Source organism: Kryptolebias marmoratus, linkage group LG22 (genome assembly GCF_001649575.2).
Source record: "Kryptolebias marmoratus isolate JLee-2015 linkage group LG22, ASM164957v2, whole genome shotgun sequence".
Taxonomy (NCBI): domain Eukaryota; kingdom Metazoa; phylum Chordata; class Actinopteri; order Cyprinodontiformes; family Rivulidae; genus Kryptolebias; species Kryptolebias marmoratus.
The window spans coordinates 6,927,971-6,940,095 of NC_051451.1; the positions used below are offsets into that span (position 1 = coordinate 6,927,971).

Below are 12,125 nucleotides of genomic sequence, written 5' to 3' on the forward strand. Positions count from 1 at the left end.
TGAAGTATCAAACCCGGGGTCGCAACAAGTAGAGACAGCTAGCAGGCAGCCCAAGAAGAAAGACTTTTACCAAAACGAGTGGGGGACGTCTGTGATTTGGTTCAAGAAGTCCGACACGGAGCAGAAAAAGGTAATATGCTAACTCTGCTAATGCTAATGCTAACTCTGCTATTAGACTGTTTTCTCATCTGACGCCAACACAACAAACCTCTTGTATCACTTAAAAAAGAACCACTAAAAAGAATATTTAACAATCCAAAAAGTGCAAGGTCAAACAAGTAGTAAAAGAGCCGGGGAAAGTTGCGAAAAGTAAAACTATAGCCGGCCAAAGATAATAGAGTCTGTTGTCATTTGATACTGTTACGTCCTAACAGGTACATATATATTGCTGCACTAAAATGCAGCAGATCTCATTTGTGAAAGTTCAGTTAAATGTCACTTCAAAATAAAGCTTGAAAAAGGTAAGAAATTAGATTATTTTTTCATATTTTTCAGAGAATAACTGACAACGTACGTAATTGGGGTATATCGTGATATAAAATTATCCATATCGTGATATAGGATTTTTTCCATATCGCCCAGCACTAGTCCTGCTCATAACATTTTATAACAAAACTAAATGTATTCACATAGCAATTGTCCATGAGACCTTAGTAAAACTGATAGAAACCTTTCTGTACAAATATCATTTAAAAAGAAGGCAGCATGATGCAGTAACTGTACTTCTAAAAGCTGCTGTCTCCGCTCCAGGAGGGGGCCACAGAGTAATGTAGCGGTGCTGCCGTTGTTCAATCTGCCTTCACTTTTCATTTATTTTCAGTGAAATGCTTTTGAAAGCCTCTGTATTTGATTTGTATCCCTCTCCTTCTGTTGGTCCTTCTTCATCACAGGACTGTGTGCAATCGTGGCAAACAGAGACGTCATGCACTCAGACTTTTCTGTCATATATCACAGTTACAGAAACATTTATGAAGATCACTGTGACCAGAGCAGTCTATTAAAAGCTCTGTACGAGACATGTTGACAACTGATCACAGTTTTTTTGTGTTGTCAACTACAATGACTAATCATTGTAGCCCTGCTGTTGTGTGTTTTCTGTTTTTGGTCTTGTTGTGTCTCCCCTGACCGCACATCAACTCACATCAGTACTTGGAAGTGAGTTAAAGAATCCTAAAATCAATACAGAAATTAACAGGCCACCAGTGTGAACCTGCTAAAACTAGAGTGATGTGGTCATGCCTTCTGTTCAGCAGCTTTCTGGACTAACTGCAGGAGATGGAGAGATGATAGTTAGAGGCTGTAATACAAAGTGTCAGTGGTCTAATCTAGAGGTGATAAAGGCAAGGACAAGTGTTTGTTGGCTCCACATGACCCAAGGAGACCTGCTACAGCTTCAGTGGGTCAGCCTGGTCCTCATCCAGGTTGGAGTCTTCATCCAGGTTGGAGTCGTCATCCAGCCGCTTCTACAACTCTTCTCTGAGTCTGATGCTTAAAGGACTGTGGAGAGGACCCACGTTTCTGCAGTCCAGCGTTCTCATTTGTCACATGTCACTATCCCCATCGGTGGATAACATTCAGTAATTCACCTTTTTGTCACCGCAAAGTCGAGCATCAGCGGTGTGATAGTTATGCATAATCCGGGCAAATGTTGCCAAAAGGGCATCATATGTGCAACATTTGTGTGACATACACAAATGTATCAATTCTGTTTGACTCCAAGTGAAAACTTATAGATTTTCTCACAGTTTTGTGTCTCTAACTAGCCCCTAACAGTTGCAGCCCAGTGACACACAAGCCTCTTTGTAAATTAGTAAATATCAATAGAAACATACTGCATTTGATCATAATTAGAATAAACTGAATTAAACGTTTCCTTACTCTTTACAGCACCATAAAATAACTTTTCTGTCAATTGCATTTGCTTACTTTACAACAAAATAAGAGTAACACCAATGGTACATAATACACCTGTCAGACGAATTATAATCCAAAGTATGAACTTCCTCACACAACAATCCTGAATACATGTATCTAGAATTGGAGCACAGACAAGGTTTTCACAAAGAGGTTAGCAGCCACCTTGACCTTTGACCCTGTGGTCTTGAAATCAGTAGAGATCATCCGTGACCCATGATGTGCCCAGCTGTGCAGTTTGACATTTTTATGTTAAAAGATTAACAATTTAGAGCTCAGATAAGAAATGCTTGTCTTAGGACAGGCGTATAAAAAGACATAAATTATTATTAAAAATGACAAACATCAAAGCCATAATAGTTGCCAAAATATTCAATTTTTCAATGTTTTTAATTTGAATCTTTGTATAAGTATATCATCTATGATAAATTAAACATACTCAAGTCCACCTCATTATTTGTCATAAATGAGAAAATCAGCAGAGTCGGGTTTTGTTGCCAACAATTACAAATCGTTTGTTTACATTCGAACGCTGACGAGTTCACTTCAGACAGTCTTGGCGGATATCGACTCAGTAAAATAATCCCCGGATGTAGACAGAGTTAGAAGCATAAAAATGCAAACAAAAAAATTGAAAAATCGTGAATTATGACAACTCCCTTGGTTTTAACATTATGTGGATAAACAGGTCAGTTAGTATATTAAACTTTCATGTTTTCATGTTATAAGAGTTAATAAGGCTTGGTTCGATCCAAACTAACACCCTCAGACCTGAGCCGAACCTGGTGATTCTGTTTCTTTTGTTCAGATGGAGGATCATCTTCCACCTCCTCCCTGCCAACAGCCCCACCCTGCCCCCCACCCCCTCTCCTGGAGGATCCGAGGCCTGTTTACCTGAAAACTGCACCACCACAACAGAACCACACACAGCAGCTACAGCAGAGAACGACTCACACCTTCCTAAAAATAACACCAGCACAGACAGGTGAAAACCGCTGATGCTGCTGGATCACCGAGTCCAGTCAGAACCGCGGGCAAGAACCGGGCCTCAGGGGCTAGGCTCTGCGGGCTGTCGGTTCGGGTGGAGATCAGATGCCTCGGTCCAGGAGGCTGAGATAAGGTCGAATGAGGTGCTGAACTGGGCCTGGTACCGGTGAGGGAACAGAACAGGGAGTGGACTCGCGACGGATTCTTTTGTTGTGACTAATCTGGGTGCGCCGCGCTGAGTTAACCGTTACTGCTTCCATTATCGGACACGACCCTGTCTCCTCCACTCAGACTATTTTTACAAGTTAAATTTCGTTTTATTTCTCTAAAATGATAAAAACCCATAGGTTAAAATAACCTAGGCTATAAAACTTTGGTTATCCGACGTTACTGATGCCTAACTATGATGTTATAAAGCTGGCAGACATCATCATGCCTTATTACGCAAACACAACATCTGATTATGAAGCCTCAGTTAAGTAAACTTACGCAGTTCAGGCTCCTGGAACCGGTTTTATTGCATTTATTAGCAGCGTGTAAAGCATATGTCCGATAATGAAACTAGGCTAACTGTGAGCATGAGCTGGACAGAAGACAATGCATGACTGGAACGTAAAGCCCACCGTGTCCGATAATGGAACTCTGTTAGCCATTAGCATTAGCGAGGAGCAGCCGGATAATTAAAAAATATGACATCAAATACTAACCGAGCAGGTTTCTGTGGATTTCCCTTTGTAAAAAACAGTAATTTCTCGTGTTGTGTTTGTGACTCAGTTTGTAAACGGGTCGGCTAACGGTTTAATGGCGCCGGTACATCCGGTCAGCGGCTCGCATTCCTGCCGTGTATCGAAACGAACAGGTGGGCCGCATCATCAGCAAAACACCGATCTAACCTGCACCTCAGTCACTCCAAGACGGAGACATTTCTCAAATAAAACACTACCGGGACTCAGGATTTGATCATAAAACAGCCTCAAACAGCAGGTCCGGTCAGAGAGAATCCTCCCCGGCCAGAGAAGCATCACCAACCGGCTGCTTACCGATCAACCGGTACCGGATCTGAACATGATTTCAGCTTATTTAAAAGTTCGGATTTATTTCTGGTCGTAAACCAAGCGGAAACAGACTCGGATTAGATACTCACACGACGCCGGGGCCGCTGGTTCCTGTCTCACCGGGGGCTGCTGTGGTGCCTCTGCGGGGGAAGGAGCTGCTTTCCGGGCTGCAGCCTCTGGGAGGGCGTCGCTCTCGGGGGCAGGTTCTGGTTGTGGTTCCGGGAGGATGCGTGTGTTCTCCGGTTCGGCTTTGGGGGCCACGACCTCAGGCTCCTCCTCTGGAACAAAAGAGAAGCTCGTGGAGTCTGCGACTGCAGGCTCCGGTTCTGGTTCTGGTTCAGGTTCGGGTTCGAGTTCAGGTTCGGGTTCTGTGGAAGTTAGTGTGGACTCTTGTATGTGCCGCTCCAAAGCATCCTGAGCCCCGCCGACCAAGTCCACAATGTCATCCAAATTAAAGTGGTCCTGCCTGGGCTCCAGGTTCAGTTCTGGTTCTGGTTCCGGTTCGTAGTGGTGGCCCTCGGGGAACAGAGAGGTGGAAGAGACGAGCTGCTCCTCGCTGTCTGCCATCTTTCTTTTTTTATCCTCACAAAGTCTCTCCTGACTGTAAAAAAGTTACCTTTTCCGTAAAGTTCCGGTCAAGTTTGACTTCCTGTTGAATAATTCTACCAGGCAAACCTCAGAACCCGAACCGGACCCTCTGGTACTTTACTTTAACCCGAAACGACTTCTCTAAGTGCGCTCAAGTGCGCCACGCAACAGTTAGTTAGTTGAACCCGAGTCTCAGATGGCAAAAAAGGGGAAACTCCGCTGACCAATCACCTGTGGAGTGACCCCTGAGTAGCGTCCCTCTTAGCCAATCCAAGCTCCTAAAGTGGGCGGGGAGTAATCTGAGACCCTCCTCTCGAGGTGAAATTTTGGGGGCACCAATGACGTACTGTAATATTCTAATTTAAATATATGTCATTGAGGGGCACAGTCCTGCTGAGGCGTTTGAATTACTGATCTAAAGAAACACTGGAACGTCTATAGACGGCGCTAGACGAGATTTTTGGCAGCCATCTTGTTAGGTGCTACGTACACCACTCCACATTGTTTACACGTGGAAACCACACTTAGTTAACGCCTTGTGCTGCGGTATGCTGTGTCATCAGTCTAAAACCGCATAGAAACAGCCTTATTTTACTTAAGTAAACATACATAATGTATCATGTTAAAAAAGAAGGCTGCAATGAGCCTCCTAACAATCCTGGTCAGCATTATGAGTGTTGAAACAACAACCCAACATGCTACCACTGCTGTGATAAAATGACCAAGTGTTGTAATCATTCTAACCAGACATGACCAGTACTTTAAATAAGTAATCTCTTAATGTGTTAGTCTAACCAGAGCCTTGCTACCAGAGCCTGGAGTTCATTTCACTCAGACTAATAACCAAATGAGGATATAAACGTGGGCTTGGCAATATAAGAAAATTAATAAATCATGTATTTAAAATTACAATTGCAATTTTATATTTTTTTTACTTTGATTCTTAACTGTTCCATCCACCTATAGTGCTCTCCAATCTAAAAAGATAACTATAAGAGTTAGAGTTATCAATTTTTAAAAATTGAAAATACAGTCCATTTATTTAACAGAATGCCTTCTGCCTTGTGTTTATGTTAGGAAGCAGCCATGACAGTGTAGAGTCTACACTGTATACCTTTGGAGGGAGAGCCCCGTCTGTAAAGACATTTACAGAGGCGACTGTGGTGATGGAGAGTGGAGGGTGGGGGTTGGGGGTACCACAAAAGAAGAAATTAAGGAGGGGGCTGAATTTAAAGACAAACCCTCATAATGAACAATGTTTTTGAGTTCCCACAGTCAGATATGCGAACAATTTCAGTACAGAACTTATTTTGTGTAATTATAATTTAATTTGTGGAAAAGGAAATGGGTGGATGGAATTTAGGTCAGGCGACATTAGTAATTCTGCCAAATTGTCAGATTAGTTTGAGGAAGGATCAGATCAGAAGTGCATTTTGTTTATTAACTTGCATCTGCCTAAAGTGTCATAGCTAGACCAAACATTGGTTTTCTTATCACCCAAAGGAGAAGACTTAAGGTGCCATACAGCTGGATTGGGGTAGGCCTTCCCTCAAAACAATGCCATACAGGTTGACTGTCCCTGACTAGGTTGGAAGGATGGCGTGAACCCAAGAGTCAACTGAGGATCAGTTGAGGTCAACAGCTTGTCTGGAAGGTCAACCAGGAGGGCTAAAGTGAAGGGTCTGGAACGTTCAGCTGATAGAGTCAGGAGTTGGAGAGTGATGCTGCATCTAAGAGCGGCTCTTTAACTGGACATATTTGTCACTTTAAAAATATCATATTTTAACCTAAACTATCATATGTGAGGTGCGCTTCCTTTTATAAGATTGTAAGATTAGTTGTGTGTTGTGATTGGTGAACACGTTTACAGAAAAGGATGGGGACTTCACCCTAAAACTATCTTGTAAAAATGATAGTTATCGTGTATCTGGCAACACTGATGCTAGGCTTTCACATGCAGTCTGGAGTATGTAAACAGTTCCATCCAAAATGGTGAAACACAGACATTTGTTTGGACCGACAGTGAGGTTGGGTTGTTGCTACATGTTAAAATGGCTAAGTAACATAAACATAAATTTTATAAACATAAATATCTGCTGTTATTGTTTATCTACTTGTGCATGTGCAGAACAGCTATTGACTGCAGCTGTCAGTAGTATGCATGAGTGATTTCACACATTGCGGCTTCCTTTGAAATGCAAACCCGAGTCTCTGAAATCTCCTCTCTGAGACCTCGTTTCAGAGGATACAAGCTCCGCTGTTGTGTACACGCCTGGCTGAACAACAGAAAACAATCTATGGACTGATTTAGAAACAGAGTAATGTAAAATTAAGTGACTACATAAATATTCACCCCCTTTAAAATGACTGCCCTAATTTAACTTAGAGAAAAAAATATTGAAGAGTACAAGTCAGAATATGGAAACTATAGGATTTCCAAGGCCCTAAACATCCCAGGAGTTCTGTTAAATCCATCATTAAGAAATGGAAGGAATATGGGACGTGTAAATCTATCAAGAGCTCAGTCCTCACAAACTGAGTGACTGTGAAGAAGAAGAATGATAGAGAGACCACCAAGACACCTGGGAGCTCTCTGAAGAAGCTCCAAGCTTCAGCAGCTGATGGGAGAGACAGAGCTACAACAACTGTTGACAGATTCTTCACCAGTCTGAGCTTTATGGGAGAGTGGCAAAGAGAACAACTCTATTGAAGAAAACTCAAATTAAATGAGTAAAAAAACAATTAACTCACTTGGCAAACTCTAGCCAAGATCTAACGAGTTTTCTTCAACAGTTTAGTTTCACTGTATTAAAAGTGTTTTAACAGTAATCCGAGGTGAGACTCGGCTGGAGTTCTCTGAAGCTCTTTATCAACACGCGGCAACACTTTCTACACAATCTTCACAATGTTTATATATGCTTAATTATTTTCCAAGGTTTAAAAAGATGGAATATAAGGGACCAAACATTCAAAAAAGAAATCACTTGTCCTGTATGAATGGACTAACTGGACTAACAAAAACAACCTTTTCTTATCGAAAGGTGTTGATGATGTCCTGTGAGTCTGAGTGAGTTAGAAAAGCATAAATACAACATCAACAACAAAAAAAGACAAGCACTGCCGACAGCAGCCTGTCTTTCACCTGAAATCTGACTAATTTTCTGATGATGAACTAATGGGCTGACTGGTTTCAGATGTTCTGGGCAGGAAGCAGCCTGACTGGAGCCAACCGACTTCATGTGACTCCACAGGGATGAAACACCAGCTGCAGTGTTTGAACAGAGTAAGCCGATCACAGAGTCACTACAAGCAGGAGAATGTCTGAGCACTTCATTCTGCAGCTCTGCCTTCTCCTCATGTCTCTCTTCAGACCTGATCCAGGCCTCAGTTTTTTCCTATTTTCCCTCCAATGATCCAAACTATTCTGAAACCTTCTAAGGTGGTCTCGATGAACAGTTTCACAGTCTTTCTATTGACTTTGGCTGCCTTTTCTCTCCGTTTCAGTTCTTGGAACTAATCACTTTCAGAGGAATGGTTTTTTTTTTGTTTGTTAAATCTATTGAACTCTGAGCCTTATCTGCTGGACGTCCAACACTTAGATGGTTCAATGTACTCTGAGTATTTTATGACACACCATGCTGCCATGCTTTAAGGACTCAAACAGACCAAATGCAGTCAAAGTCCAAAGGAAAACTCTGAAAGACCTTCAGAAAGTCTGAAGATCTGAGGCAAGTTTACATAAAATGGCACAAATTCTGACTGACCAGTTTGTTCGTTGGTCCAGTTGTTGCACACTGACTCATGAAGTTATCTTTAGTCACTCAGCAGGCATAATGATGATGATGTTAGAAATGTCCTGATTAGCAGCGGTTGTTTAGCAACAGTTTGGACTGTTTACTTTTGTTTAGGGACAGAAGTGGATCTGAAGTTCTGTTTACGTGTTTGTGTTGTTTTTCACTGAGGACTCTCAGTGACCACCATGTTCCATCCTGGTTCTGAGCAAATGTTTAATGGCTCACTCTGGAAGTTGGGTTTAATTCAGCAGCTACTTTAATTTAAGAGCTCATTTCAGAGAAAAAGAACGATGTACATACGTAAGAAGGGTGTACTTTCATACTGTCTAAGCTCTCATTCGAAGAAGCACCAGATCAAATTTTTTGATAAGTAACCTATTTAATTGTATCTTATGGGAAATAATAACATTTAAGTTACTTAACACACTTTGGGGTGGCTGTGGCTCAGTGCTTAGAGCAGTTGTCCTCCAACAAGACAACTGGAGGTTTGATTCCACCAATATGCCACATGCTGAAGTGTCCCTGTGCAAGACACTGAACCCCTCACTGCCTTTGGTGTATGAATGGAGTTTAAAGCACTGATTAGACTCTATAGAATGATTTATTCAGACTAGTGTTGTAGAGATGTAGTAGAGTGCTGTATTAATGTGTGTGTGCATGGGTAAATTAGGCCACAGATTGTGTTGTAGAGTGCTTTGAGTGGCCTGGTTGGCTAGAAAGGTGATATGTACAATCCATTTACCATTTTATTAAATCACTCTTATTATTTATCAGATCTCAACAGCTGAGGGCTGAATCCGTTCATCACAAGGAATTCTGATCATACGTTATATATATATATATATATATATATATATATATATATATATATATATATATATATATATATATATATATATATTTAAATGGCTTTTAGGATTTTATTACAAAATTCAAACTAAATAAAAATAAAAATCCTCAAACAAACAATAGAGCAACAAAAGTAAGATTCAATCAACACAACAAAATAAAATTAACGCTAAGATTTAGAAAACAATACTCTGAGCTTTAGCATCAACCAGTTACTCTGAATTATCTGAAGCTGATTTAAATGGTTATACTCCACAATGATTTAACAAGGATAATGCTTTATTAACCTTTACCTTATGGAGGAGACAATAAATGGAATAAATCCTGGAAAAGAGGGAGAGGAGGAGGATTACGCCAGAGGCTTAAGATCCTTAAGCTCAACGATCACCGCCAGCTTCCTCCTCTTCCCACTATCCTGTTGTCTAATGCTCTGCCCATTAGACAGCACGACTGACGAGCTGGAAGCTTGGGTTAAATGAAAACTCCAAATCAAAGAAACCTGGGTTCTCAACTTCATGGAAACCTGGCTCAGTGAGAAAGATAGGGAGGAGGATTTGTCAGCTTAGTTCAGCTGGATCGGTCTGATGATATCACTGGGGAAAGTTGCAGAGGTGGGGTGTGTTTATATGTCAACAAAAAGTATCGTAACCCTGTAGTGGTTAGAGAGAGAATATGCACACCAGATATTGAACTGTTGACAGTGTCTCTCCACCACTTTTATTTACCCTGCAAGTTCCAACAGATGTTCTGCACAGCAGTGTGTATACAGCCACAAGCTAACAGGACAGACACTGCTCATCTGATTGCTGGCGTTGGTCATAGACAAGACTCAATTAATCTAGAGGCACCTTAATTTTAATTGCTGTAATCTGAGCAAAACTCCAAGGCCATATGAATAGTATGTAACTTGCACCGCAACTTTAAAAAACACTGTCATGGATCACTAAGTGGAGCATACAGATTACTGTCATATCATATCAGCATTCACCTTTTCCCAGTGTACAAACCTGCAAGTAAGGTCCCACCCTCACTTCCAGGGTGCTTTGAATGCACAGACTGGCGATGCTTTATCAATGAGTGCAAGGAAAAAAATTATTTCACTGACACGCTATCCTCCTATATCACTTTTTTGTGTGAACTCAGTGATTCCAATCAAACAAATTATCTTCTGACCACGGGTAAACAAAAATCTGAAGAATGTGATCAACAAGAAAAAAGGACCTTTTGTTCTGGTGGCCTTGTGTAGAGTAAAGTTGTCAACTCATTAAAGCAGCTGCCATAGATGACCATGACTTGCCAGATGCCTTCAAGTTTTTTTTTGCACAGTTTGAAAAGTTTGAAAATATCTCTTTAATAAAGGAGTCTCTTATATCCCAGAATGATATTATAATTAAAAATGAGTGTCTACCTTACGTAAGAGAGTAAAAGTAGGAAAAGCTTCTGGTCCTGATGCTACAAGTCTTTTCTCAAATGTGGTTTGACTGTGGGCAGATGGGTAACGTCTACTATAATACCAATCTCTAAACTGAATAATCCACAGAAAGTTAAGCGCACCCACCTCTGGTAGTAAAGACCTTTGAAAGATGAGATAATCTCAGTTGTTGGTGGTAAACTATACCCACTGCAGTTTGCTTACCAAACTGTGAAAGGGGTAGATGATGCAAAAATCTTTATCCTGAATAAGTTGTGTAAATATCTTGAGCATCCTAAATTGCATGCAAGACTTTCATTTGCAGATTTTAGCTCAGCTTTCAACAAGATGCAACTATGTTTTCATGGAGAGATTAGCCTTAGATTTAGAGTTACCTGACTATATCTTATTGTTACTTAAAAAAAAAAACAGAACTCAGCAGGTCTTTGTTAATTAACACATATCCTCAGCAGTAATTTTAAATATCAGCTCCCCTCAGGGCTGTGTCCTCTCCTCTCTGCTCTTCATTATGGACGTATACTGGCAGACATCTTGTGAAGTTTTCAGATGACACTGCATTGGTGTCTCTGGTGCCTTGCCTGCATTTATTGACTGATGTGGCAACAATTTCCTTGATCTTAATCTTAATGTAACAAAAAACAAGGAATTAATTATTGACTTTAGAAATGGTTGTGTTGAACATAATTCCAGCAGAAATAGTGCAGAACTACAGGTATTTGGGAACAGTCCTGGACTCACAGTTGAACTTTGAGGAGAACACAAACTAGGTGGGGTCATCAAAGCGTTTACCTATTAAGGAGGCTCAATAACTTTGGTGTCTGCAAGAATGTGTAACTTCTATCAATGTTTCATTAAGAGTTTGTGAATATTCTCTTTCGTGTGTTGGTTTTAAGGTTTGTCTGTCAAGCAGAAAAATGATCTTTATGGCATTAAGTTCTGCTTTAAGATTATTGGAACCCAGCCGGAAGACCTGAACTTTTTATGGAAGAAAAGAGTAATCAGGAAGACGAGAGCCACTGAGCCACTGAGCCACTGACCATATCTTGGTGAGGGAATTCTCCCCATTGCCCCATAAGCTGTGCTATGTTCCCCCTCGCAAAACAAATAGATATTTGTAGTTTTTCATCCCTTTAGTCATTAAGCCAAAAAATGCTAAGAGTAGCAACAGATTGTAAAAGTTTGTTTTTCTCTGTTTATTTTATATGTATGTATGTGTCAGGATTCCGATTATTGCCTGATGTTTTCCACTAATCATTGCGAGCTGGGAAGGGTGGTTAATGGTGGTGGAGGTTCTACCTGAACCCAGCGTAACTGTTTCTCATGACAGCTGATTGAGCTTCACCATCAACATTCCTCGTTGGCTCACTGAACATCACACAGTGACCAGTCCTGCTCCAACACCACGTGCAATTTCTCTGTGCTCTGCTTTGAGAAATTAACATTAAAACTCTTATCGGCGTCCCCTCACAGAATCCTCCGTGTGTTTCTGAAACTCCTCGTGAATAA

At 41.0% G+C, this 12,125-nt stretch overlaps 1 protein-coding gene across 8 annotated transcripts in view; it reads right to left on the bottom strand.

Moving 5' to 3' along the window:
• rtn4a (reticulon 4a) overlaps window positions 1-4,751 on the bottom strand; it is a 32,426-nt gene extending 27,675 nt beyond the window's left edge. For 2 of the 8 annotated variants that reach the window (XM_017433669.2, XM_025009967.2), the window contains exon 1: window positions 4,046-4,751. In XM_017433669.2, the coding sequence (XP_017289158.1) occupies window positions 4,046-4,523 (478 nt within the window). In that variant the 5' untranslated portion in view covers window positions 4,524-4,751. The remainder of the gene's footprint in view (window positions 1-4,045) is intronic. The other 6 variants (XM_037973556.1, XM_037973555.1, XM_017433670.2 and 3 more) reach the window with 4 other exon arrangements.
• Between the last annotated feature and the right edge of the window lie 7,374 nt (window positions 4,752-12,125).